Source organism: Pongo abelii, chromosome 20, assembly GCF_028885655.2.
Source record: "Pongo abelii isolate AG06213 chromosome 20, NHGRI_mPonAbe1-v2.0_pri, whole genome shotgun sequence".
Taxonomy (NCBI): domain Eukaryota; kingdom Metazoa; phylum Chordata; class Mammalia; order Primates; family Hominidae; genus Pongo; species Pongo abelii.
In genome coordinates this window covers 60,226,219-60,253,157 of record NC_072005.2, presented here as the reverse complement: position 1 = coordinate 60,253,157, position 26,939 = coordinate 60,226,219, and the positions used below count along the sequence as shown (strand labels likewise).

Genomic DNA, 26,939 nt, shown 5'->3' with positions numbered 1-26,939 from the left:
TATCAGCGCGCCCAGCTGTTATGGGCCACTACTGGTCTCCGCGTGTTGATGGTAGTGGTCCCCGGGGCCCAGCTGCTTTCTCTTTTTGTCTTGTGCCTTTATTACAATCTCTCATCTCTGCACATGGGAAGAACACCTGCTAAGCCCCATAGGGTTGGACCCTACAGAAATGGACAAGATGGCCTTCTGTGGGACAGAGATTGGTTGCAGTAGCTCATTTGATCTTTATGAAGGTCTTCTGTTGACCAGGTATATTCAGAGGCTTAGATTGGAGGGTAAGGGGGGAGCTGATGGTGGGAATATAGGCAGGATCAGATGGTGAAGGCCAGACCCAGGGGCTTTGGTAGTGCCTACAGGCAATGGGCTACGGAAGGACTTCAGCAGGGAAGGGCAAGATCAGATCTGCATGATGGAAGAATCCCTCTGGAGCTAGGGTGGGATGGAGGAGAAGGAGGCTGGGGCAATAGCTCAGGTGAAACAAAATGGAACTTGAGCTGGACCAGGAACCTGGAGAAGAGGGCGGTAGAAATGGTATTTAAGAGGAAGAATAGACAGTGTTTGATGAGGGACTGACTGAGGAGAGGAGGGAAGGTACCACCATGTGCTTGGGTTCTCAGCTCTGAGAGGCTATTACTGAAATGGGGAGCCTGGGAGGACGAGGTGACTGGGGAGGAAAGCTCCTTCACTCAAATTAGGACATTGTATTTGTGAGGTGCTCAGGTGACAGACTCCAAGGAGGGAGAAGTCTAGTTCATTTCTATCCCACCCAGCCCTCCTGGTTTGAGGAAGTCATTTAGAAGACCCAGACTCAGCTAGTATCTTCTGATGAAGCCAAGGTTGTCTTGACACCAACCCCATTCTCCCACTAGACCCAAGAATCTGGCCCTTGCCCCTCTCCCAGGGTCCTCCCCGCCCTTTTTTTTTTTTTTTTTTTTTTTGTAGAGACAGGGTTTCACCATGTTGGCCAGGCTGGTCTCAAACTCCTGACCTCAAGTGATCCGCCCGCCTTGGGCTCCCAAAGTGCTGGGATTATAGGCGTGAGCCACCGTGCTCCACCGCCCTCCTCATTAAGAAAGCACAAGTCCTTCTTCTATCTTTATATTGATATTTAAAAGAAAAAGAACATGATGGGAACGGGGGAAGGGACAAGGGTTCTATGATTAACAACAGGAACTGATGGGAACTGAAAGCTCCAGGGAATTAAAAAAAAATAAAATATATATTTATACATTTATATATATATATATATATCACGTTATGCATGTGAGTCCCAGACAAGCAGGAAGCAGCAGCAAGAAGCAACTAGCACACAGAAACACCCGTGCGTGTGCACTACACATTCAAGCAAAGCCATTCCTCTAGCTAGGACGCAGCAATCCCCACCCTCCCACCTACAGGCAAAAGAGAACAGCTGAAAAGAAACATCCCTCTTTAAGGGCCACTCAGTGATTTTTGTCCTCATGGCCAGGAAAAAGAAAGAAAAACAAAACAAAACAAAAAAGGCTGATCTTGCCTTGAAAGCGGGCAGTGGCCATTTTCTTCTCCTCTCTGCCAAAGCAGGACACGTTATTTTTAACACAGAGGACCACATCACTGTCCCTCACAAATACTTCAGACAGTTGTCTTCAACATCCTGTGGTTCTTCGTCCGATTCCTTTTTTTTTTTTTTTTTTTTGAGCTGGAGTCTCGCTCTGTCGCCCAGGCTGGAGCACAGTGGTGCCATCTTGACTTACTGCAACCTCCACCTCCCAGGTTGAAGGGATTCTCCTGTCTCAGTCCCCCCGAGTAGCTGGGATTACAGGCGCCCGCCACCACGCCCGGCTAATTTTTGTATTTTTAGTAGAGACGTGCTTTCACCATGTTGGCCAGGCTGGTCTTGAACTCCTGACCTCAGATGATTGCCTGCCTTGGCCTCCCAAAGTGCTGGGATTACAGGCGTGAGCCACCACGCCCGGCCCAATTTTTTTTTTTTTTTTTTTTTTTGATACCACAGAGAATAGTTGGGATGAAAGGCATCCAGCCCCTGCTTCCTTTAAGATGGCCTCTAGGCAGTGGGTGTTCTGTAAGCCTGGCAAAAATTCTGGAGCCAATCTCTGGCAAGGCTGAGTGCCAGGTGGGGCCTAGGGACCCAGGGTCTGTGCTTAAAGCCTCCCGCCCATTGGAAATTACTGACCTCCAAATATATATATACATATTTTTTTTTAATTTAAAGGGGAAGTACACTGCACACCTTCCTCCACTGGGCGAAAGGGGGCCCAATCCCCAGCTACCCACCCCCCACCCCCCAAACACACACACACACACATACACACTGACTAAGGCACAGCGAGGGTGGGCAGGCATGCTTTGGCAATGGGGCCCCTTGGGGGGCTGTGGCATGGACGGCTGCAAGGGGTGTGGATGTGTGAGCTCAGCACCTTTGGAGGTGGGTGGAGGCAGGAAGAGAAAGAAGTCTCAGGGCTCCCAAGGACACAGGAGAAGGTGGTTGCAAAACAGGCAGATAAGAAAGCCAACAGGTAACCCAGAAAAGAGATGAGAAAGAAAGAGTGGAAAAAGAGAAACAGGCTGGGTGCAGCAGCTCACACCTGTCCTCCCAGCTACTTGGGAGGCTGGGGCAGGAGAATCGCTTGAACCCAGGAGGCCGGGATTGCCATGAGTCGAGATCGAACCACTGCACTCCAGCCTGGGCCACAGAGTGAGACTCCGTCTTAAAAAAAAAAGAAAAGAAAAAGAGAAACAGCTCAGGGGTGAAAACAGGATGTGGGCAACAGAACAACACAGGAAGGAAACGGCAAGAGGAAAGGGAAGGAAGAAGATGCATCCAAGAACTGGTCAGAGTGCGAGGAATCGGGAAGGAAAGAAAAAGGTGGGAGGGAGGGGAGACAGGAAGAGAAAAACAGAGGAAAGGCAGAGGAAAGAAGTACTCCATAAAGAAAACTCGGGCAAGAAGAACAAAGAGGTTGGAGAGGGAATGGGAGCCTCTTGGGAGAGTCTTAGACCTTGACAAAAACCAGGTGGGCAGAGTGCACCAGGTCAGCCACATACGCCAGTAGGTTGATGGCCGTCAGGATGGCCACAGCCAGTCGGCGGTCCCAGCCACACACGTAGTAGGCATGGCTGCGGCTGCAGCTTACATCTCTGGAGCGCCGAGGCTGGCCGCCATACTTCTCATCGAACTGGTAGAGGGGCCAGAGAACGAGGGCAGTGGCATAGAGGAGGACAGACAGCAAGGCCAGCCCCGACAGGAAGCTGGGGAAGGGGATGGGCAGCACGTTGGTGCACTCCCCCAGGTTCAGCAGGATGGCGATGGCCGCTAGGATGAAGCAGATGGCGTACACCGCCACGCACCACTCCAGGGCCGGCTGGTGCTGGTACAGGTAGGTGTCGCTGATGAACGCGAAGATGATGCAGGCCACGAAGGTCTCCAGCACCTTCAGCAGCCCCGGCACGGTGGCCATGTAGCCAGTGATCTCGCCGGGCCGGGCCCGGGTCCAGGCCACTTCGGTGGCGTAAGCCACACAAGCGATGCAGGAGAAGAAGGTGGCGGCGATGGCGTGGTCCCGGGAACGGCCGTGGGACAGGAACTGGACGTAGGTGGTGGGGTAGATGATGGAGGCCGAGAGGCAGAAGAGGGCCGCATAGCAGGCGAAGGTGATGGGGAAGTTGCGCCAAGACAGGGGGAAGCGGGCCTGGAGCCCGCACAGCTCCACGATGAGGATGATCAGGGTCACCGAGAAGCAGAAGCACCAGGTGAACATGGACCAGTTGCCCATGGGCCCCGTCCAGGCGCCCACGCTAGCCACCAGCGAGAAGGCCACGCAGGTAGACACCAGCTGCAGCAGGCGAAGGAGACCCAGGGGCTGTGTCAGGGCCCGAGGGGACCCCACGATCGTGGGGGACCCCAGGCCCGAAGACGATGTCGTGGTGGTTGTGATGGTGGTGCGGGTTACCGTCACTGGCATGGCTGCAAAAAGGGGAAAGACAGTGTCCTTATACGGTCACAAACATAAGAATCCAGGTCCCTTAGCCATTGCCTACCCCAGGGACAAATTAATATGAGCTCTAGTTAGGGAGTTCCCAAGATGTGGGGCTTTTGGTTTTCTTTTTTTTCTTTTTTCTTTTTTTTTTGAGACAGTCTTGCTCTGTGGCCCAGGCTGGAGTGCATTGGCACAATCTCAGCTCACTACAACCTCCGCTACTCAGGTTCAAGTGATTGTCCTGCCTCAGCCTCCTGAGTAGCTGAGATTACAGGCATGTGCCACCACACCCGGCTAATTTTTATTTTTAGTAGAGATGGGGTTTCGCCATGTTGGCCAGGCTGGTCTCGTTAACTCCTGACCTCAGGTGATCCGCTAGCCTCGGCCTCCCAAAGTGCTGGGATTACAGGCGTGAGCCACCGGGCCCAGCCTTGAGTTTTCAAATGGGGACAGTCCTGGGCATACAGGGATGAGCCTGTCCCCTCCTGTTCAAGGCTCACTCCTCCCCTACCCATATCAGAACCCAGGAGTCTAGGCCCCTATTTTCCTCCTTCTCAAGAGATTCTTCTCTCCTTTGAGACCTAACTACTGTGCAACTACACTGTTTGCTTCCCACTCCAGATACCGTGCTTCCCTCTTTCCCTCCTTCCCCCAGGGACTCAGTAGCTTAGCCATTTAGCACTCTGTACTCTACAGCACCACCCCTCTGGCCAGGCATGGGTGTGGCTCATACCTGTAATCCCAGCACTCCAAGAGGCTGAGGCAGGAGGATTGCTTGAGCCCAGGAGTTGGAGACCAGCCTGGGCAACCTAGGGAGACCTCATTTACCAAAAAAAAAATTTAATTAGCTGGGTGTGGTGGTGTGTGCGTGTGGTCCCAGCTACTTGGGATGCTGAGGTGGGAGGACTGCTTGAGCCTGTGAGGTCGAGGCTGCAGTGAGCTGTGATGCACCACTGCACTCCAGCCTCGGAGAAAGAGTGAGACCCTGACTCAAAAAAAAATTTTTTTTTTTTAATTACAAACAGGCCGGGTGTGGTGGCTCACGCTTGTAATCTCATCACTTTGGAGGCCAAGGCGGGTGGATCACTTGAGGTCAGGAGTTGGAGACCAGCCTGGCCAACATGGCGACACTCGGTCTCTACCAAAAATGCAAAAATTATCTGGGCGTGGTGGCGTGCACCTGCAATCCCAGCTACTCGGGAGACTGAGGCAGGAGAATCACTTGAACCCAGGAGGCAGAGGTTGCAGTGAGCCAAGATCACACCACTGCACTCCAGCCTGGGCCACAGAGCCACACTCCGCCTCAAAAAAAATAAAATAATCTGGGCGCAGTGGCTCATGCCTGTAATCCCAGCACTTTGGGAGGCCAAGGCTGGCAGATCACTTGAGATCAGAAGTTCAAGACCAGCCTGGCCAACATGGTGAAACCCCATCTCTACTAAAAATACAAAAATCAGCTGGGTGTGGTGGCGGGCTCCTGTAATCGCATCTACTCGGGAGGCTGAGGCAGGAGAATCGCTTGAACCCCGGAGGTGGAGGTTGCAGTGAGCCGAGATTGCGCCATTGCACTCTAGCCTGGGCGACATGAGTGAAACTCCATCTCAAAAAATAAAATAAAATAATAAAAATAAATAAAAAATAAAGCGTCCTCCTGCCACAACCCAAGTGTCAGGACAAAACGCTTGTCTTCCACAGGCTCTGAAAACCCCATCACTCAACTTCCTTTTCTTTCAGTATTCAGAGCTCTGCACCCCAGACCCTGTGAGCAAACTTCCTTCTTCCATCGAACAGTGACCTAGACATTTGCAGCCTCTAAACGGCCCAACCTCCCCGGGCTTCCATTCTCAGGGACCCACATCTAATAAGAACTCCGACCTCCCAATAAAGGATATCTTTTCATAGAGATCCCAGCCGTGGAAAACGAAGAAATCTCCTCTCCCTTCTGACAAGGAGCCTAAACTCTCAGCGGCCCCCTCCTCTCCCTACCCCCCACCTTAGAGATTAGCAACCCTCACTCTCAGTCTAACTCCCACCTGAGATTTAGGACTGGAGTACTGCAACCCAAAAAAGCTTAGTTTCAGCCTCCCCCTCCACACTCCTGCATACTGAGTCCATCTACCTCCACCTTCTCTCCCCAAAATCCAGCCAGCTGGTCTCCCAGCTTCTGGGAAACTCAGCTCCCCAGATTTCCAACTGCCCAGTAGGAACCCCAGGCCCTTCCACTGAACTCTCTCTAGGCCTCACAATCCTGTTTTTTGGTTGTCGTTTTTTTTTTTCACACGGAGTCGCTCTGTCACCCAGGCTGCAGTACAATGGTGCAATCTTGACTCACAGCAACCTCCGCCTCCCGGATTCAAGCGATTCTCCTGCCTCAGCCTCCTGAGTGGCTGGGATTACAGGCGTGTGCCACCACGCTCGGCTAATTTTTGTATTTTTAGTAGAGATGGGGTTTCGCCATGTTGGCCAGGCTGGTCTCAAACTCCTGACCTCAAGTGATTCGCCTGCCTTGGCCTCCCATAGTGCTGGGATTACAGGCGTGAGCCACTGCGCCTGGCCATCACAGTCCTGTTATAAGGGGTCAGACCTCTGGCCCTGGGCCCTTAGCCTGAAGGATCCCAGACGTCCCAGACTCCGGAAAACCAATTTGCTTCTTTAGTCCTTGCAAAACTTACAGCTTTCACCTCCTTGTCCTAATGGCCCCCAGGAATCAAGTGCCTGTCCTCTTAGAAACCAGGTGCCCAGTTCTTTCCTCAGGCTGTAAACTGTCTCATGGCAGCCACACTACTAAACCCAAGGCCTCTCCCAGCCACAGGAAAGTAACTTCCTCCTTTCAGCTTCAGGCACATTGCAGGGCAGTAGCACAGGCCTTAACCTCTTCCAGGCAGTCGCAGGACAGCAGCTCCCTGAGACAAGGGAGCCAGGGCCTGGACTCGCTTCTTCCTCAGATACCTCAGTGTCTGGGACCCTATTCCTTGGAGCCCAAGCTTCCTGGTCCTTCTCCCAGGATCCAGGAGCCCAGGACCTAATCCTTCCTCCCTCAGACCCAGAAGTCCAGCCCCCAGCCCCTCCTCCCTCAGACCCTGGAGTCCAGGCCTCCAGCCCCTCCTCCCTCAGACGCAGGAGCCCAGGCCCCAGCCCCTCCTCCCTCAGACCCAGGAGTCCAGGCCCCAGCCCCTCCTCCCTCAGACCCTGGAGCCCAGGCCCCCAGCCCCTCCTCCCTCAGACCCAGGAGTCCAGGCCCCCAGCTCCTCCTCCCTCAGACCCAGGAGTCCAGACCCCAGCCCCTCCTCCCTCAGACCCTGGAGCCCAGACCCAGGCCCCCAGCCCCTCCTCCCTCAGACCCTGGAGCCCAGGCCCCCAGCCCCTCCTCCCTCAGACCCTGGAGCCCAGGCCCCCAGCCCCTCCTCCCTCAGACCCAGGAGTCCAGGCCCCCAGCTCCTCCTCCCTCAGACCCAGGAGCCCAGGCCCCAACCCCTCCTCCCTCAGACCCAGGAGCCCAGGCCCCAACCCCTCCTCCCTCAGACCCTGGAGCCCAGACCCAGGCCCCCAGCCCCTCCTCCCTCAGACCCACGAGTCCAGGCCCTCTGCCCCTCCTCCCTCAGGCCCAGGAGTCCAGACCCCCAGCCCCTCCTCCCTCAGACCCAGGAGTCCAGACCCCCAGCCCCTCCTCCCTCAGACCCACGAGTCCAGGCCCAGCCCCTCCTCCCTCAGACCCACGAGTCCAGGCCCCCAGCCCCTCCTCTCTCAGACCCACGAGTCCAGGCCTCAGTCCCTCCTCCCTCAGACCCAGGAGTCCAGGCCCCCAGCCCCTCCTCCCTCAGACCCACGAGTCCAGGCCCTCAGCCCCTCCTCCCTCAGACCCACGAGTCCAGGCCCAGCGCCTCCTCCCTCAGACCCAGGAGTCCAGGCCCAGCCCCTCCTCCCTCAGACCCACGAGTCCAGGCCCCCAGCCCCTCCTCCCTCAGACCCACGAGTCCAGGCCCCCAGCCCCTCCTCCCTCAGACCCACGAGTCCAGGCCCAGCGCCTCCTCCCTCAGACCCAGGAGCCCAGGCCCCAGCCCCTCCTCCCTCAGACCCAGGAGCCCAGGCCCCAGCCCCTCCTCCCCCAGACCCAGGAGCCCAGGCCCCAGCCCCTCCTCCCTCAGACCCACGAGTCCAGGCCCCCAGCCCCTCCTCCCCCAGACCCAGGAGCCCAGGCCCCAGCCCCTCCTCCCTCAGACCCACGAGTCCAGGCCCAGCTCCTCCTCCCTCAGACCCAGGAGCCCAGGCCCCAGCCCCTCCTCCCTCAGACCCAGGAGCCCAGGCCCCCAGCCCCTCCTCCCTCAGACCCAGGAGTCCAGGCCCCCAGCCCCTCCTCCCTCAGACCCAGGAGCCCAGGCCCCAGCCCCTCCTCCCTCAGACCCACGAGTCCAGGCCCCAGCCCCTCCTCCCTCAGACCCAGGAGCCCAGACCCCAGCCCCTCCTTCCTCAGACCCACGAGTCCAGGCCCGCTGCCTACTCACCAGCGGTCTTAGCAGAGGAACCCACGGAGCAAGATCTGGTGGTGGAGACGGATTAAGCCACACTTGGAACAGGCTCTAAGAGCACCTGAGGGGGAGGGAGGCCGTTAGCGTCCGTTTGGACAGGCTCCTCCCTCCAGGGATCTGACGCCCTGTGGAGACGGGAACGTGGCGCGGAGCCCAGCAGGGCCCCGGCGGTGACCCCGGGTAAGCCCCGCCCCCTCCCCTCCCGGTTCAGTTAATTGTTTGGGCTGCGGCGGATGGAACCCAGCGAAAGTGCACGCCCCGCGGGCAGGCGTGGGCGCGTGTGTGATCTTAACCCCGCGGGGGCTGGGGTGCGGGCGGCAGTGGCGGGAGAACCCTGGGCGGCGGCTGCGGGGGCGGGCGGCCCAGCCAGAGCCGGTGTCTCCGCGCCTTATAAGGGCTTCGAGTCGGCCCAGGCATCTGGAATGTGTCAGGGACCAGGAGGCGGTGCCCGGACCCCCGCCCGCCTCCGGGGCTGCCCGCCCTCTCCCGGATTTCCGGCGGGTGGGGACCCGGACTCTCAGGTCTTAGGAGAGGGTTGGAGGCCCGCATTTCTGGATCCCTATAAACATGGGCTGAGAGCCCCCCCAAGAGCATCTCTCAGACCGGAGTGGGCAGGGACGCGGGCCTCTGAGGGGCTCAGGCTCCAGGCCGGAAACTGCACGCGGTGCTGGAGTCAGGCCCGAGGCCCAGCCACGCCTCCCACGGCCTCCCTGATCGCCATTCGGGGCTTGCGGGAGCACATGGGAGGCTCCACCCGGAGCCAGACACTGCCTGCCCCCACGCCCCTCCGGGACCTGCGAAGGAGAAGGAAATCGGGACTGGCCCAGCGTCCCGTGCTCTAGAAGGCGGGTTACTGCCCCGTCCCAAGCAGGGGAGGAGGACGAGCGAGGGCGTCACTCATTCTGTCCCCCGCGGAAGGTGGGCTAGCCGCGGAGGGGGGCGTGCCGAGGGGAGGGGAGGGGAGGGGAGGGGTCCACCCCGCCCTTAGGGCCTCCAGCCGTCGCCCGAGATCAGAGCTCAGGAATGCGCAGCCAGAGCCTGGAGGATGAGGAAACACCCCTCCGGGATTCCTTGCAGCGCACCCGACTCCCCGGGCCACACCCAGCCCTTCAGTGTCCTCCCTCGTCCACTCCAGACGCCACACCCATCGCTCACGCTCAGAATCCGGCCCCGGAACCCCAGCCTTGGCTCTCGGCACCTAGAGGTGCGGGACGCAGCCCTGTCCTCGCCTCCTTTTCCAGCTCCTTCTGCACTTTGGGAGCACGGGGCTGGATCTTAACACCCCCCTCCCTCGGCCTTTCAGGAGCCCCAAAGTTCCGATTCTGTCTGTCCCCTGGATGGGGAGGGGTCAGTAATTCTGAATTCCTTCCATTCTCATTCCCAAACTCAGGACACCTAACCCTAAGCTCTTCCCCTCCTAAAGGACCTCCACGTACCAGATTCCAGCCTCCAACTAGGGCACCTACGAGTCCCCATCTCTCTACTCCCGCAAACCCAGCCCCTCCTCCCTCGGACCCAGGAGTCCAGACCCCCAGCCTCTCCGGCCTTGGACCCAGGAGTCCAGACCCCCAGCCCCTCCTCTCTCGGACCCAAGAGTCCAGGCCCCCAGCCCCTCCTCCCTCGGACCCAGGAGTCCAGACCTCCCAGCCCCTCCTGCCTCGGACCCAGGAGTCCAGACCCCCAGCCCCTCCTCCCTCAGACCCAGGAGTCCAGGTCCTCTTCCCCATTCTTCCAGACGTATGACATCCACAGTCCAGGTCCTCAGCCCTCTCCTCTGCAGAACCCCAAGAATCCTGGCCCAGCCCCAGTCTTTCTAGGGACCCAGACATTCTGAGACCCAGCCCATTCCTCTCTCTGGCCATAAAGACCCTAGACTGTTGCTTACGCCCTCTGGGGTCCCCACAACCTCACCTCAGGCAGCCAGTGGTGACTGCGGCTGAAGCAAAGACGACAGCTGCAGCTGGAAGGGTCTGAGGGCTGGGTGGGGTTGGCGGGCTGGGGAGCCAGCGCGGGCGGGACGGGGGCGGGGCCGGGGCGGGGCGCAGCTCCGGCTAGGGCGGTGGACAGGGACTTCCCCGAGCCTGGGCTATCCCAGCCCCGCCCTGAGGCGGGGCCAAGAGCAGACCACGCCCCCCTGGGATAAAAGTAGTGTGGAGCTCCCGCCCCACCCCAGTGAGCCGGGTGGAGGGCTGAGGTCATCGTTGCCGTGGTGACAAAACAGGAAGACACAACAGCTGGCGGCGTGGAGACTCCTGGGGGCTGCCCTCCTCGACACAGCCCTAGAGGAGTCTCCAGGGTAGGCCAGGGAAGACCGTTACCATAGAAACCCGCATGTTTAGGGTTTGTTTAGTACAGAGCCCCCCAGCTCAGGTCCCCGCCCCCGTCTCACCTCACTCCTTTCTTCCGCTCCCTTCCTACCCGCTCCTTCCTGGTCTGTTCCGCCCCCACCCCTTCCTTGCTGGATAAAACCTTAGACACCTGGGTCGCAGCGGATTGGGGGACCAGGCCCCTCAGTTCAGTGGGGTTTGTGGGCTAGGATCTCTGTCTCTTGGAGCCCTGAGGGAGAGCAGAATTGACAGCAGTATTCTTGGGCTTTAGGTGGTTCTGGGCTACGATCCCTGACTGCTGGGTCTCCCCAAGAAACACAGGTTAGATTCCTGTATTTAAGGATCTTGAAGGGGCAGCAAAATGCTCCCCTAGTACTCACTGGCACCGGGCGCCGCAGGGTAAGGGACTCGGGCTGGACGCGAGTCTCAGATATCACAGTGGATAGGGGTGGGGTGTGTTGGGGGCAAAATTCCTGGGAGCTAGAGCGGTAGGAGTTGGGGGCCCGGGTTCCTGGGCTCCACAGGATGCCTAGGCTGAGGCCCAGATTCTTGGCTCAGAAGAACAATCAGGCCTGGGCGCGGTGGCTCACGCCTGTAATCCCAGCATTTCGGGAAGCTGAGGAGGGAGGATCCCTTGAGCCCAGGAGTTCGAGACAAGCCTGGGCAACATAAGGAGACTCTGCTCTATTAAAAATAACTCATCATGATCATCATAATAGAACCATCAAAGCTCAGACTCGGGTTTTCAGAGCAGGTGTTGCAAGCCTAGCCGCCTGGGTTTGGAAGGCAGAGATATTTTTGGCCTACATTCCTGACTCCTGGATGGAGGAAGGGACTCGGAATTTTAATGAGGATGGGGCTGGGGCTGGGGCTTGGGGCTCTGGATTCCTGGATCCTGCAAGAGGGGAAGGGATCCAAGGGGCTGGTGGGCCCGAAGCCCCAGGGCAGGGAAGGGATGCAGGGAGTGTTTTTAAAAGGCGGCTATGCGGCCCTAAAACGGACTGCCGGAGCCAAAAGAAAAAGAGGGAGCTGAGGGTCTGGATGTCGGGCCCCCGGGGAGGGGCAGGACGGGGACCCGGGACGCCTGAGTCCCTCCCTCTGGCCGCACTCACTCACCGCGCTCTGCAGTCGTCCCGGGCGCGGCCTGGCTGGCTGCGGCCGCTGGGTGGGGCCTGGTGGCGGCTGCGGATGCTCAGCGACGCTGAGCTAACGGCGCGCGTCTGGCGCTACCGCCGCTGGGCACTTTCCAGGGCCGACAACTGAGGAGGCTTTGAGGCCAAGCCCAGGAGTGGCAGCCGAGTCCAGGAGTGGAAGCCGCGCGAGTGGCGAAGGGAGCAGTCGGAAGGGGTCCGGGAGCTAGGGATCCGGGTCTACGTGCCCTACGGAGCGGGGAGGGGCCGGAGGGGGACCTGCAGGAAGGGGGGGGGTCTGCAGGAGTGGAGAGGGGGTTGGGTAGAGGAAGGTAGAGCCTGTGTGCGGGCTTGATGTGCTTCTGCAAAGGGAAGGGGGCACAGACCCTCTTTGTCATTCTGGGCCCTGCATAGGGGAGGGAGGTCTCAATGCGCCCAGATCAGGCCTTGTCCTTGTCCAAGGAGGGAGGGCTGTGGACAGATAGGGAGTCGGGACATGGTGTTAGTTGGAGACTCCCCTGGGACGCCTCTAGGTTCTACTCACAGGCCCTCTTAGCCCCAAGTGTAGCAGCAAATCTCTCCCCTTCCTGCCTAAATCAGTCACTGCCTGACCCCATAGTGACACACTCGAGGTACCCCAAACGGCCCAGAGGTGGTCTCCACTTACACAACTTACTGTTATTCCTTGTGGTGGCAGCGGTTCCCTTGTAGACACTAGAACCCCTCAACAGCAGGGTTCAGGGTAGCAGGAACAGGAAGCAAACATTTGAAGAGTGAAGGCCGGTCTCGGTGGCTCACCTCTGTAATCCTAGCACTTTGGGAGGCAAAGGCAGGCAGATCACCTGAGGTCGGGAATTCAAGACCAGCGTGGCCAACATGATGAAACCCTGTCTCTATTAAAAATACAAAAAAATTAATCAGGCGTGGTGGCGCCACCTGTAATTCCAGCTACTCCAGAGGCTGAGGCAGGAGAATGGCTTGAACCCGGGAGGTGGAGGTTGCAGTGAGCCAAGATTGCCACTGCACTCCAGCCTGGGTGACTGAGCGAAACTCTGTCTCAAAACAAAAAATAACAACAAAACAAATAAAAATTTGAAGAGAGTCATCGGGTGTGGTCCTAAGAAATGGCACTCTTGGCCGATGCAGCAGCTCATGTATGTAATTCCAGCACTTTGAGAGGGAGGCCGAGGTGGGTGGATCACCTGAGGTCAGGAGTTCGAGATCAGCCTCGCCAACATGGTGAAACCCTGTCTCTACTAAAAATACAAAAAATTAGCCGGGCGTGGTGGCATGTGCCTGTAATCCCAGCTACTTGGGAGGCTGAGGCAGGAGAATCGCTTGAACCCAGGAGGCAGAGGTTGCAGGGAGCTGAGATCATGCCATTGCACTTCAGCCTGGGCAACAAGAGCAAAACTCCGTCTCAAAAAAAAAAAAAGAGAGAAATAAAAGAAAGAAATGGCACTCTTGAGTTCACAGGTCTTTGTAATCTGGGATCATCTGGGATGTGCCCCTGGTTCAGAGTGGTTACCCGTCCTGTAACAGCACCCCGACCCCAAAGATGATGACTCCAAACTGGCCCTGTAACCCAGTCTCAAAACAGGCAGTGCTGTTCCACGAAGCTGGCTGCTTTGGGGTAATGGGGTACATGGACTGCCCCCCACTGACTTCCTAATATATGGAGCTCCTTGATGAGAAGCAATACTGTGAGGGATAACATGAGGGTGAATAGGGCCATTCAGTGCATACACAGATGCTGCTGTTGGCAGAAGTGCAAAGGGCAAGAAAAGCAAATAACAAGCCCAGAGTTGTTTATTCGAGGGAGGAAAAACTCACTGCCCAGCCCAGGATGAATGGGCTCCAGTGTAATCCTCACGGGCCCAGGTATTTGGCTTTTTGGTCTTCCTAGGAAACTGTACCACACTGGGGGCTCAGCGCTTGCTACTGCCAGCTAGGTGGGCATTCATCACTGACGTAGCTGGTGTAGTCCACCTTGGCCACTTTGCTCCTGAGCCCATGGAGCAAGCCCTGAGGACGCCAGGGAAAGAGGCTGATCCGGAGCCACAGCGTGGTCACCTGATCTACCGCATGACATCATTGCATTCCCTGTAATAGAGGTTTTAGGGGGAGTTCACTTGGGATAAAGATTACGAACTGGTTTCCACTCCCAACACGTCTGACATCAATGTGTGCGTTTTTTCTTTTCTTTTTTTTGAGACGGAGTCTCGCTCTTGTCATCCAGGCTGGAGTGCAAAGAGGTGGTCTTGGCTCATTGCAACTTCTGCCTCCCAGGTTCAAACAATTCTCCTGCCTCAGTCTCCCAAGTAGCTGGGATTACAGGCGCCCACCACCACACCCAGCTAAATTTTTTTTTTATTTTTAGTAGAGGCGGGGTTTTCACCATGTTGGTCAGGCTGGTCTGGAACTCCCGACCTCAGATGATCCACCTGCCTCGGCCTCCCAAGGTGCTGGGATTACAGGCATGAGCCACCGCGTCCAGCCACCTGGCTACATTTCTAGGACTGTCCTCTAACAACAGATAAGTTGTTTTTTTCATCTCATGTCAATTCTTCTTTTCTTTTTATTCTTTTTTTTTTTTTTAAGATGGGGTCTCACTCTGTCACCCAGGCTGGGGTGCAGTGGCGTGATCTCTGCTCACTGCAACCTCTGCCTCCTGGGTTCAAGCGATTCTCCTGCCTCAGCCTCCCGAGAAGCTGGGATTACAGGCATGGGCCACCACATCCAGCTAATTTCGTATTTTTAGTAGAGACGGGGTTTCACTATGTTAGCCAGGCTGGTCTCAAACTCCTGACCTCAGGTGATCCACCTGCCTTGGCCTGCCAAAGTGCAGGGATTACAGGCATGAGCCACCTTGCCGGGCCGTCAATTCTTTTCCTCTTTTTCATCTCTAAAGACATTCTTCTCATAACCTTACTATTGCTGTTACAATTCTCTTTTTGATAGTCAGTGTTCCCACTCAAAGAATATTTCGTTGGATTTAAAATACACACACATATCATATATATGCATATATATATGTATTTATTATCTCACAGTTTCTGTGGAGCTTAGCACAGTTTAGCCAGGTTCTCTGTGAGGCTGTAATCAAAGTATTGGCCAGGACTGAGTTTTGGGTTTTTTTTTGTGGGGGGGATGGAGTCTCACCTTGTCGCCCAGGTTGGAGTACAGTAGCATGATTTCAGCTCACTGCAACCTCTGCCTCACAGGTTCAAGTGATTCTCCTGCCTCAGTCTCCTGAGTATCTGGGATTACAGGTGCACACCACCACACCCGGCTAATTTTCATATTTTTAGTAGAGACGGGGTTTCACCACATTGGCCAGGCTGGTCTTGAACTCCTGACCTCAAGTGATCTGCTCACCTTGGCTTCCCAAAGTGCTGGGATTACTGGTGTGGGCCACCACGCCCAGCCCGGCACTGAGTTTTGATCTGGAGGCTCCACTGGGAAAGGATGTACTTCCAAATTCACTCAGCTTGCTGCAGAATTTATTTCCTTGTGACTTTAGAACTCATCGGGGTGGGGCACGGTGGCTCACATCTGTAACCCCAGCACTTTGGAAGGCCAAGGAGGGCAGATCGTTTTGAGCTCAGGAGACCAGCCTGGGCAACATGGCAAAACCATATCTCTATAAAAATACAAAAATTAGCCAGGTGTTGGTGGTACTTGCAGTCCCAGCTACTGGGAAGACTGAGGCTGGAGAATCACCTGAGCCTGGGAAGCAGAGGTTGGAGTGAGCCGAGATCGCGTCACTGCACTCCAGCCCCCGGACAACAGAGTAAAACCCTGTCTCAAAAAAAAAAAAAAAAAAAAGAACTCAGCCGGGTGCGGTGGCTCATGCCTGTAATCCCAGTACTTTGTGAGGCTGAGACGGGCGGATCACGAGGTCAGAAGATCGAGACCATCCTGACTAACACGGTGAAACTCCGTCTTTACTAAAAATACAAAAAATTAGCCGGGCGTGGTGGCGGGTGCCTGTAGTCCCAGCTACTTGGGAGGCTGAGGCAGGAGAATGGTGTGAACCTGGGAGGTGGAGCTTGCAGTGAGCCAAGATTGCACCACTGTATTCCAGGCTTGGAGACAGAGTGAGACTCCATCTCAAAAAAAAACAAAAACAAAAACAAAACTCATCAACTCATCAGTGCGTGCTCCTTCAAAGTCAGCGATGAGAGACTCTAGGGTGTGTCAGCTAGCAAGAAATCTTCTACAACATATAAGCACCACCTTTGCCATGCCGTATTGGTTAGAAGAAAGTAACACGTTCCTCCCACACTCAAGGGATGGGGATGATACAAGTGTAGAAGGTTTCTTTTTAGGAGGAAGAAAATTTTCTGGAGACACAAAGTAGTGATTGGCCAGGTGCAGTGGTTCACGCCTGTTATCCCAGTACTTTGTGAGATTGAGACGGGCGGATCACTTGAGGCCAGGAGTTCAAGACCAGCCTGGCCAACATGGTGAAACCCTATCTCTATTAAAAATATAAAAATTAGCCAGGCATGGTGGTGCACGCTTGTAATCCCAGCTACTCAGGAGGCTGAGGCAGAATTACTTGAACCTGGGAGGCAGAGTTTGCAGTGACCTGAGATCATGCCACTGCATTCCAGCCTGGGCGACAGAGTGACTGAGACTCTCTCTCAAAAAACAAACAAACAAACAAAAAATAATAACCACCTAGCAGCAAAGCCTGTGAATGCATCATTTCTGCTTCCTTATTTTTTTTTTTGAAACAGGGTCTCACTCTGCCACCCAGGCTGCAGTAGTGCAGTGGCGTGATCTCGGCTCACTGCAGCCTCGACGTCCAGGGCTCAAGCAATTCTCCTGCCTCAGCCTCCAGAGTAGCTGGGACTATGGGTGCTCGCCACCATGCCAGGCTAATTTTTTTTTTTTTTTTTTTTTTTTTTGGTAGAGACTGGTTCTCACTCAGTTACAAAGGCTGGTCTTGAACTCCTGAGTTCAAGCGATCCACCTGCCTCAGTCTCCCAAAGAAGTAGTAGCAACATTTTTAAAAGTTTAAAAAAAAAAACAAAACAAGAAAAAAGTCAGGAGAGTTGGGGTTGCAATGAATAGGCAGAGTAAGAGATCTTTTAGGAGAATGAAACTGTATTATGATGCCATAGTGGTAAACACTGATTATTATACATTTATACGAACTCATAGATTCTACGACACCAAGTGAACCCCAGTGTAAACTGTGGACCCTGGGTGAAGATGATGTGTTAATCAGTGGAGGTTCATCCATTGTAACAAATCTACCACTGGCTGGGGATGGTGGTAGTTGGGGAGGCTGTGCGTGTGTGGGGACAGGGAAATCTCTGTACCTTCTGCTCAATTTTTATGTGAACCTAAACATGCTTTTAAAAATAAACTCTATTGGCTGGGCACGGTGGCTCACGCCTGTAATCCCAGCACTTTGGGAGGCTGAGGCGGGCAGATCTCTTGAGGTCAGGAGTTTGAGAACAGCCTGGCCAACATAGTGAAACCCCATCTCTACTAAAAATACAAAAATTAACCAGGTGTGGTGGTTCATGCCTGTAGTCCCAGCTACTCGGGAGGCTGATGCGGGAGAATCACTTGAACCCAGGAGGCAGAGATTGCAGTGAGCAGAGATCATGCCACTGCACTCCAGCCTGGGTGACAGAGTGAGACTCTGTCTCAATAATAATAATAATAATATTAATAATAATAATAATAATAATAACAATAGGCCGGGCGGGGGCCTCACACCTGTAATCCCAGCACATTGAGAGGCCGAGGCGGGCAGATCACCTGAGGTCGGGAGTTTGAGACCAGCCTGACCAACATGGAGAAACCACAGCTCTACTAAAAATACAAAATTAGCCTGGTGTGGTGGTGCCTGCCTGTAATCCCAGCTACTCAGGAGGCTGAGGCGGGAGAATCGCTTGAACCCAGGAGGCAGAGGTTGCAGTGAACTGAGATCACGCCATTGCACTCTAGCCTGGGCAACAAGAGCAAAACTCTGTCTTATAATAATAATAATAATAATAATAATAACAATATTTAAAATTCGGTTTCTCAGTCTCACTAGCCAGGTTTCAAGTGCTCTTTGTGGCTATGGCGCGGGTAGCACAGCCTTCATTACGTGCGGCCTCCTTGGGCTCAGAATAGAGCTCTGTGTTTTGCAGTGTGTCAGCCTGTACTAGCATTCAGAGTCTAGCAGTAGAGTAAAAAATAATACATTGTGACCAACTGGGGTTTATTATTATTGTTATTATTATTATTTTTTGAGACAGAGTCTCTCTGGGTCTCCTAGGCTGGAGTGCAGTGGCCTGATCACACCTAACTACAGCCTCAACCTCCCAGCCTCAAGTGATCCTCCCCCCACAGCCTCCTGAGTAGCTGGGACTACAGGTGTGTAGCACCATGCCCAGCACGGTGTTTTTTGTAGAGACAGGGTTTCACCATGTTGCCCAGGCTGGCCTTGAACTCCAAGGCTCAAGCAATTTTCCTGCCTCAGTTTCCCAAAATGCTGGGATAAGGGCATAAGCCACTGTGCCCAGCCCAGAACGGCTAATATTAAAAAACTATTAATGAGCTTTATCATATTAAAAAAATCAGTATGATCATCTTATATATGCTAAAAGAGTATTTGACAAAATTTAGTATCTATGTTTTTTGGGTTTTGGTTTTTTTTTTTTTTTTTTTTTGAGACGGAGTCTTGCTCTGTAACCCAGGCTGGAGTACAGTGGTGCGATCTCGGCTCACTGCAACCTACGCCTCCTGAGTTCAAGCGATTCTCCTGTCTCAGCCTCCTGAGTAGCTGGGATTACAGGCACTGGCCACCATGCCCAGCTAATTTTTTTGTATTTTTAGTAGAGACGGAGTTTCACCATATTGGCCAGGCTAGTCTCAAACTCCTGATCTCGTGATCCACCTGCCTTGGACTCCCAAAGTGCTGGGATTACAGGCATGAGCCATCTTGGCTGCCCCTATGAATTTTTTTTTTTAGAAAAACACGGAATAGCTGGGCGTGGTCACGTACACCTGTAGTCCCAGCTACTTGGGAGGCTGAGGTAGGAGGATCTCTTTAACCCATGAGTTCGATTCTGCAGTGAGCTATGATCGCACCACTGCACTCAAGCCTGGACAACAGGGTGAGACTGTCTCAAAAAAAGAAAAAAAGAAAATTAAAGTACAGTGGCAAGGGCGAAGGTGTCACTGGTCAATGTCAGGAGGGCAGTGCCCAGTGGTGGTGGTGGTAATGGTGGCTTCCCCACCGGGGTATGGCTGCATCTGATGTTAGGAATATTCTCGCTGCTGTCTGTTCTTGGCCTCCTGCCACATTCCTGAGCCTGATTCCGTAGGCTTTCCATGCATCCTTTGCTTTTTTTTTTTTTTTGACAGAGTCTCACTCTGTCACCCAGGCTGGAGTGCAGTGACCCGATCTCAGCTCACTGCAACCTCCGCCTCCTGGGTTCAAGCAATTCTCCTGCCTCAGCCTCCCGACTAGCTGGGATTACAGGCATGTACCACCATGCCCGGCTAATTTTTTTTTTTTTGTATTTTTAGTAGAGATGGGGTTTTACCATGTTGGCCAGGCTGGTCTCAAACTCATGACCTCATATGATCCACCCGCCTCAGCCTCCCAAGAGTGCTGGGATTATAGGCATGAGCCACTGCACCTGGCTCTTTTGCTTTTTTTTTTTCCTCACCCAGCGAGACTCCTGGGTGACGGAGTCTCGCTCTGTCACCCAGGCTGGAGTGCAGTGGCGCGATCTCTGCTCACTGCAAGCTCCGCCTCCCGGGTTCAGGCCATTCTTCTGCCTCAGCCTCCCGAATAGCTGGGACTACAGGCGCCTGCAACCACGCCCGGCTAATTTTTTGTATTTTTAGTAGAGATGGGGTTTCACCATGTTAGCCAGGATGGTCTCGATCTCCTGACCTCGTGATCCGCCCGCCTCAGCCATCCAAAGTGCTGGGATTACAGGCATGAGCCACTGCGCCCGGCTCTTTTGCTTTTACTCAAAGTCCTTCAACACATTCCTCCTCTGCTTCTTGGATCCAGAGGTGACGTCTGTGGTCTGCAAACAAGAGCCACCACAGCCAGAGGCTCTCCCTGCTGCATGGAAAGAGACCCTAAGGAATTCCCCTTCACATACCCCAAGAGGAGGTTTCATGCGCATGAGATGATTTTCGTTTTTCTCCTGATGCAGATTGGATTAACAGATGGTGACTTTTGTCATCCTTAAGCAAAATAGACTGAAGTCTTCGGTTTTGAAGACGTAGGCTGCATTTTTGGGGGAACGACGAAGGAAATCTATTTGATTTGTAAAACTCCCCTGCTGAATGTACTTCTCAGACTGGAAATAGATCAAGACTCCATCTTATAGGGGACTGGTGAGATGAACTATGGCAGATTCAATAATGCAACCGTGTCTGTGTCTTTTTAAAAGGACGAGGAAACTCTGTTTACCTAAATGAAAAGCTTTCTAGGAGGAAGTCCTAATGAACAATGATGCATGAGGATGCAATCTTACAGGTGAGAAAACATAAAAATAAGGATATTTATGTGGTTTACCTATTTGTCCCCTCCAAATCTCATGTTGAAAATTGATCCTTGGCCGGGAACGGTGGCTCACGCCTGTAATCCCAGCACTTTGGGAGGCCGAGGCGGGCGGATCACGAGGTCAGGAGATCGAGACCATCCTGGCTAACACGGTGAAACCCCATCTCTACTAAAAATATAAAAAATTAGCCAGGCACGGTGGCGGGCACCTGTAGTCCCAGCTACTCGGGAAGCTGAGGCAGGAGAATGGCGTGAACCCAGGAGGTGGAGCTTGCAGTGAGCCGAGATAGTGCCACTGCACTCTGGCCTGGGCAAAAGAGCGAGACTCCGTCTCAAAAAAAAAAAAAATTGATCCTGGGCTGGGCATGGTGGCTCACACCTGTAATCTCAGCACTTTGGGAGGCCAGGATGGGTGGATCACCTGTGGTCAGGAGTTCAAGACCAGCCTGACCAACATGGTGAAATCCCCTCTCTACTAAAAATACAAAAATTAGCCGGGCATGGTGGCGAGCGCCTGTAATCCCAGATACTCAGGAGGCTGAGGCAGGAGACTCGCTTGAGCCTGGGAGGCGGAGGTTGCAGTCAGCCGAGATTGCGCCATTGCACTCCAGCCTGGGCAAGAGAGTGAGACTCTGTCTCAAGAAAAAAGAAAATTTATCTTGAATGTTGGAGGCCTGTGGCCTTGTGGGAGGTGTTTGTTTCTTCATGGCCCATCCCGCATGAAGAGCTTGGCACTCTTCTCAGGGTAATGAGTGAATTCTTGCTCTATTCGTTCCCATGAGAGCTGATTGTTAAAAGGAGCCTGCCAGACAGGGCAGCTCATGCCTGTAATCCCAGCACTTTGGGAAGCCAAAGCAGGAGGATTGCTTGAAGCCAATAGTTCAAGACCAGCCTGGGCAACATAGCGAGACCCTGTCTCTACAAAAAAATTTGGCACCCAACCTGTATAATTTTTCTATTTTAAACATATTTGCTGGGCGCAGTGGCTCACGCCTGTAATCTCAGCCCTTTGGGAGGCCGAGGCCAGCATATCACCTGAGGTCGGGAGTTCGAGACGGCCTGACGAACATGGAGAAACTTCATCTCTACTAAAAATACAAAATTAGCTGGGGTGGTGGTGCATGCCCGTAATCCCAGCTACTCAGGAGGCTGAGGCAGGAGAATCGCTTGAACCTGGGAGGCAGAGGTTGTGATGAGCCGAGATCGCGCCATTGCACTCCAGCCTGGGCAACAAGAGCAAAACTCTATCTCAAAAAAAAATAAAAATAAAAATAAACATATTAATGTATTAGCTTTATAAAATTATATCAGGCTGGGCATGGTGGCTCACGCCTGTAATCTCAACACTTTGGGAGGCCAAGGCAGGGGATCACCTGAGGTCAGCAGTTTGAGATCAGCCTTGCCAACGTGGTGAAACCCCATCTCTACCAAAAATACAATAAATTAGCCAGGCGTGGTGGAGGCGCCTATAATCCCAGATACTTGGGAGGCTGAGGCAAGAGAATTGCTTGAACCGGGGAGGCAGAGGTTGCAGTGAGCTGAGATCATGCCATTGCATTGCAGCCTGGCCAAAGAATGAAACTCAGTCTCAAAAAAAAATTATATCTATATTACATGATTCAATGCATGTAAAATTCTTAGAATAGGCTGGGTGCTGTGGCTCATGCCTGTAACCCCAGCATTTTGGGAGGCTGAGGCGGATGGATCACCTGAGGTCAGGAGTTCAAGACCAGCCTGGCCAACATAGTGAAATCCCTTCTCTACTAAAAATACAAAATTTAGCCGGGTATGGTGGTGGGCGCCTGTAATCCCAGCTACTCGGGAGGCTGAGACACAAGAATTGCTTGAACCTGGGAGAGGGAGGTTGCAGTGAGCCTCAGCCACTGCAGTCCAGCCTGGGCAACAGAGTGAGACTCTGTCTCAAAAAAATAAAAACAAAAATAAAAGCAAAATTCTTAGAATAATGCCTTATATCAGTACATATATATTCACACATTTATATGTGTGCATATATATATATATATATATATATATATATATATATATGCCATGGATATTTCCAAAAAGATACAGAAGACATCAATAAGAACAGAAGGGGAGGAACGCTGGGAAATGGGAAAACTGGGATGGATGAGAAGCTTACAGTCTACCTGGAAATATATTACCAAGTCAAAACACATCACTGTGTACATATTTTATTACAGGGTCTCACCCTGTTGCCAGGCTAGAGTGCAGTGGTATGATCACGGCTCACTGCAGCCTTGACCTCTTAAGTCTGAGAGATCCTCCTACCTCAGCCTCCTGAGTAGCTGGGACCACAGCTGTCTCCCCTGGCTAGGGTTTGTTTTACTTATTTATTTATTTATTTATTTATTTATTAGAGACAGAGTCTCGCCCTGTCACCCAGACTGGAGTGCAGTTGCACAATCTCGGCTCTCACTGCAACCTCCGCCTCCCGGGTTCAAGCAATTCTTCTGCCTCAGCCTCCCGAGAAGCTTGGAGTACAGGCGCATGCTGCCACGCCCAGCTAATTTTTTGTATTTTTAGTAGAGACGGGGTTTCACTATGTTGGCCAGGCTGGTCTCAAACTCCTGGCCTCGTGATCTGCCCACCTCGGCCTCCTAAAGTGCTAGGATTACAGGCATGAGCCACCATGCCTGGCGGGCTTTATTTATTTATTTATATTTTTATTTTTTTGAGATGGAATCTCACACTGTCGCCCAGGCTGGAGTGCAGTGGCGTGATCTCAGCTCACTGCAACCTCCGCCTCCCAGGTTCAAGTGATTTTCTTTGCCTCAGCCTCCCGTGTAGCTGGGATCACAGGTGCCTGCCACCACGCCCGGCTAATTTTTTTTTTTTTTTGTATTTTTAGTAGAGACACGGTTTCACTATTTTGGCCAGGCTGGTCTTGGACTCCTGACCTTGTGATCCGCCCGCCTCAGCCTCCCAAAGTGCTGGGATTACAGGTGTAAGCCACTGCGCCTAGCCGAGTTTTATTTTTTATATTTTATTTTATATTTTGTAGAGACAGGGGTCTCCCTATGTTGTTCAAGCTGGTCTCGAACTCCTGGCCTCAAGTGATCCTCCTGCCTCGACCTCTCAAAGCTCTGGTATTATAGGTGTGAGCTACTGCACCTGGCTTGTATAATTTTCTTATTTTAAACATCTTAATGTATTAGCAATATAAAATTATATTTATATTACATGACTCAATGCACGTAAAATACTTAAAACAATGTCTTATATCAGCACACACACACACATATATACACACACATTTATACGTGCATATATATATATATATATATATATATCTGTGTGTGTATATATATGCAATGGATATTTCCAGAAAGATACAGAAGAAATCAGTAAAAACAGAAAGGGAGGAACTCTGGGCAACTGGCAAACAGGGGTGGCTGAGGAGGCTTGCGTCTACCCTGAAATCTATTACCAAGTCAAAACACATCACTATGGATGTATGTATTTTAACGAAGTATTTATAATCTTTCAGGCAAGGAGCCCAGTGATAACAAATGGCTGTAGATGCTTTTCTCCGTCAAGCTTCCAGGAGGAGATGAGATGGAGCCCATCGCTGAGCCAAGGTCACCAGCCCCATTTCACAGATGTAAATAGCAGGTGTCCCCCACACAGTCTGAACACTTGGAGGCCAAGATTCATTTCTCTCAGGGCCCACCATCCTCAAGCATGGCATTGATTTAGTGCCTCTTGCTGGGAAGCAAAGTTCTGGGAGCCACAGTGGGATCCTCCCTCCCTCCCTGCAGGAGACTGGAGCCCTTCCAAGTAGCAGCTTAGACCAGTCAACAACCTCTGCCTTAGACTAGGCGTGGTGGCTCACGCCTGTAATCCCAACAATTTGGGAGGCTGAGGCGGGCGGATCATCTGAGGTCAGGAGTTCAAAACCATCCTGGCCAACATGGTGAAACCCCGTCTCTACTAAAAATACAAAAATTAGCTGGGCATGGTGGTTCGTGCCCGTTGTTCTAGCTACTCCGGAGGCCAAGGCAGGAGAATTCCTTGAACCTGGGAGACAGAGGTTGCAGGTCTGAGATCGCACCACAGCGTCCAGCCTGGATGACAGAGTAAGACCCCGTCTCAAAAAGAAAAAAAAAAAAAAAAACCTCTTTCTGCCCTTGGGGCCAACATGAGCTCCTGCACACAGGAGGCTTCTATAAAAATAGCTCATTTCGGGTAATCTAGGGCAGAACCCAGGCTTTTACCACTTGTGGTTTCTCTTTCTAAATATGTAGTTAAAAGCTGTAGGCCAGACCTGGTGCATGGTGGCTCATGCTTGGAATCCCAACACTTTGGGAGGCTGAGGTGGGAGAATCACTTGAGGTCAGGAATTTGAGATCAGCTTGGCCAACATAGCAAGACCCTGACTCTTAAAAAAAAAATTTTTTTTTTTTAAATTAGCCAGGCAAGGTGGTTGTGCCTATAGTTCCAGCTACTCAGGAGGCTGAGGCAGGAGGCTCACTTGAGCCCAGGAGTGCGAGGCTGCAGTGAGCTGTGACTGCACCGCTACATTTCAGCCTGGACAAACTGAGCAAGACCTCATCTTAAAAAAAAAAAAAAAAAAGACCGGGCACAGTGGCTCATGCCTGTAATCCCAGCACTTTGGGAGGCCGAGATGGGCGGATCACCTGAGGTCGGAAGTTCGAGACCAGCCTGACCAACATGGAGAAACTCCATCTCTACTAAAAATACAGAATTAGCTGAGTGTGGTGGCACATGCCTGTAATCCAAGCTACTCAGGAGGCTGAGGCAGGAGAATCGCTTGAACCCAGGAGGCAGAGGTTGCTGTGAGCTGAGATCGCGCCATTGCACCCCAGCCTGGAAAACAAGAGCAAAACTCTGCCTCAAAAAAAAAAAAAAAAAAGAAGAAGAAGAAACCAAAACACACACACAAACAAAATAACAGGTGCAGGCCAGTTAAACAAAAACAACTCAAGAGCTGTGCCCTGCAGGGGCGCATTCATGTGAGGGTGCCCCCTAGAGGACTCTGAGGGTAGAATGCATTCATCCTAAATGGATGTAAGAGAATCATTTTTCTTCATCCAAAGCGAATTCCTTACCGTATGTTATGCCCAGGGGACATGGCCAGTGAACAAGACGTGCAGACATTATTGCTGCTGCTCTGTTCACACATGCAAGAGAGAGACAATGAGTCAGCAAACACGCACATAAGTTGTTTTTGTATAGCAAAATGTACCAGAACATAAGATATAGGGGACTGGTGGCTGGGCGTGGTGGCTCATGCCTGTCATCCCAGCACTGTGGGAGGCCGAGGCAGGTGGATTACCTGAGGTCAGGAGTTGAGACCAGCCTGGGCAACATGGGGAAACCCCATACCTACTAAAAAATACAAGTCCCAGCTACTCAGGAGGCTGAGGCAGGGGAATTGCTTGAACCTGGGAGGCGGAGGTTGCAGTGAGCCAAGATCGCCCCACTGCAATCCAGCCTGGGTGACAGGTAGAGACTCCATCTCAAAATGATGATAATAATAATAATAATAATAATAATAAGGCTGGGCACGGTGGTTCACACCTGTAATCCCAGCACTTTGGGAGGCTGAGGCGGGCAGATCATGAGGTCAGGAGTTCGAGACCAGTCTGACCAACATGGTGAAGCCCCGTCTCTACTAAAACTACAAAAATTAGTCGGGCATGGTGGTGCATGCCTGTAATCCCAGCTACTCAGGAGGCTGAGGCAGGAGAATTGCTTGAACTTGGGAGGTGGAGGTTGCAGTGAGCTGAGATCGTGCCACTGCACTCCAGCCTGGGCGACAGAGCAAGACTCCATCTCAAATAATAATAATAATAATAATAATAATAATAATAATAATGGCTCAAGCTAATAAAAGAAGGCCTGTCAATGCACCTATATCACCTTCTCTGTTGCATTATTTTAAAAAAAAAGATATAGGGGACTGGGGTGAGCTACTTTAGATGGAGTGGTCAGGGAAAGGCCTTTTGAGGGGAGGACCCTGAGCTACTGGCTGAAGGATAAGACAGAACCACCACCCAAAGCATCTAAGAAAGGCTGCTGGTCCAGACACAGGCTCCCTGACTGGTACACAATAGGTGTACTCATCCAAAAGCAATGAGGCTAGTGCCGCTGCATTCAGAGTGATTGAGGAACTGCGGTAGGAAATGAGGCAGATAATGTGGTATTGTCGCAACCATGGAAATGCAGGCTGATGACACAGAACACTACAGATTTCAGAAACAGATGCGCTTGATCTGTGCACAAAGTCACATTGCTTTTTTGCAGTCAAGAACAGACATTTTTGTGGAGCTGTATTCGGTCCAGGATCCCGACCTTACACCGTACCCCAGATACATTTCTAGATGGTTCACATGTCTAACTGTGAAAGATAAAACTATAAATATTCAAGAGCAAGGCATTGGGAAACATCTCTG

At 52.7% G+C, this 26,939-nt stretch overlaps 1 protein-coding gene and 1 long non-coding RNA gene across 5 annotated transcripts; one reads left to right on the top strand and one right to left on the bottom strand.

Annotated features, from left to right (window-relative positions):
* Nucleotides 1-2,182: 2,182 nt before the first annotated feature.
* MYADM (myeloid associated differentiation marker) lies at nucleotides 2,183-11,970 on the bottom strand. Of its 4 annotated transcripts, XM_054538440.2 has the most exons (4): nucleotides 10,415-10,500; nucleotides 8,480-8,564; nucleotides 4,711-4,796; nucleotides 2,183-3,964 (listed from the first exon to the last, which is right to left on the bottom strand). In XM_054538440.2, exon 4 carries the CDS (start codon nucleotides 3,960-3,962, stop codon nucleotides 2,994-2,996), a length of 969 nt encoding a protein of 322 aa, XP_054394415.1. In that variant the 5' UTR covers nucleotides 3,963-3,964; nucleotides 4,711-4,796; nucleotides 8,480-8,564; nucleotides 10,415-10,500; the 3' UTR covers nucleotides 2,183-2,993.
* Nucleotides 8,564-26,939, top strand: LOC129051784 (uncharacterized). Its single transcript, XR_008516269.2, has 3 exons — nucleotides 8,564-8,683; nucleotides 20,387-20,472; nucleotides 24,011-26,939. It is a non-coding gene; the product is annotated as an uncharacterized LOC129051784 (long non-coding RNA).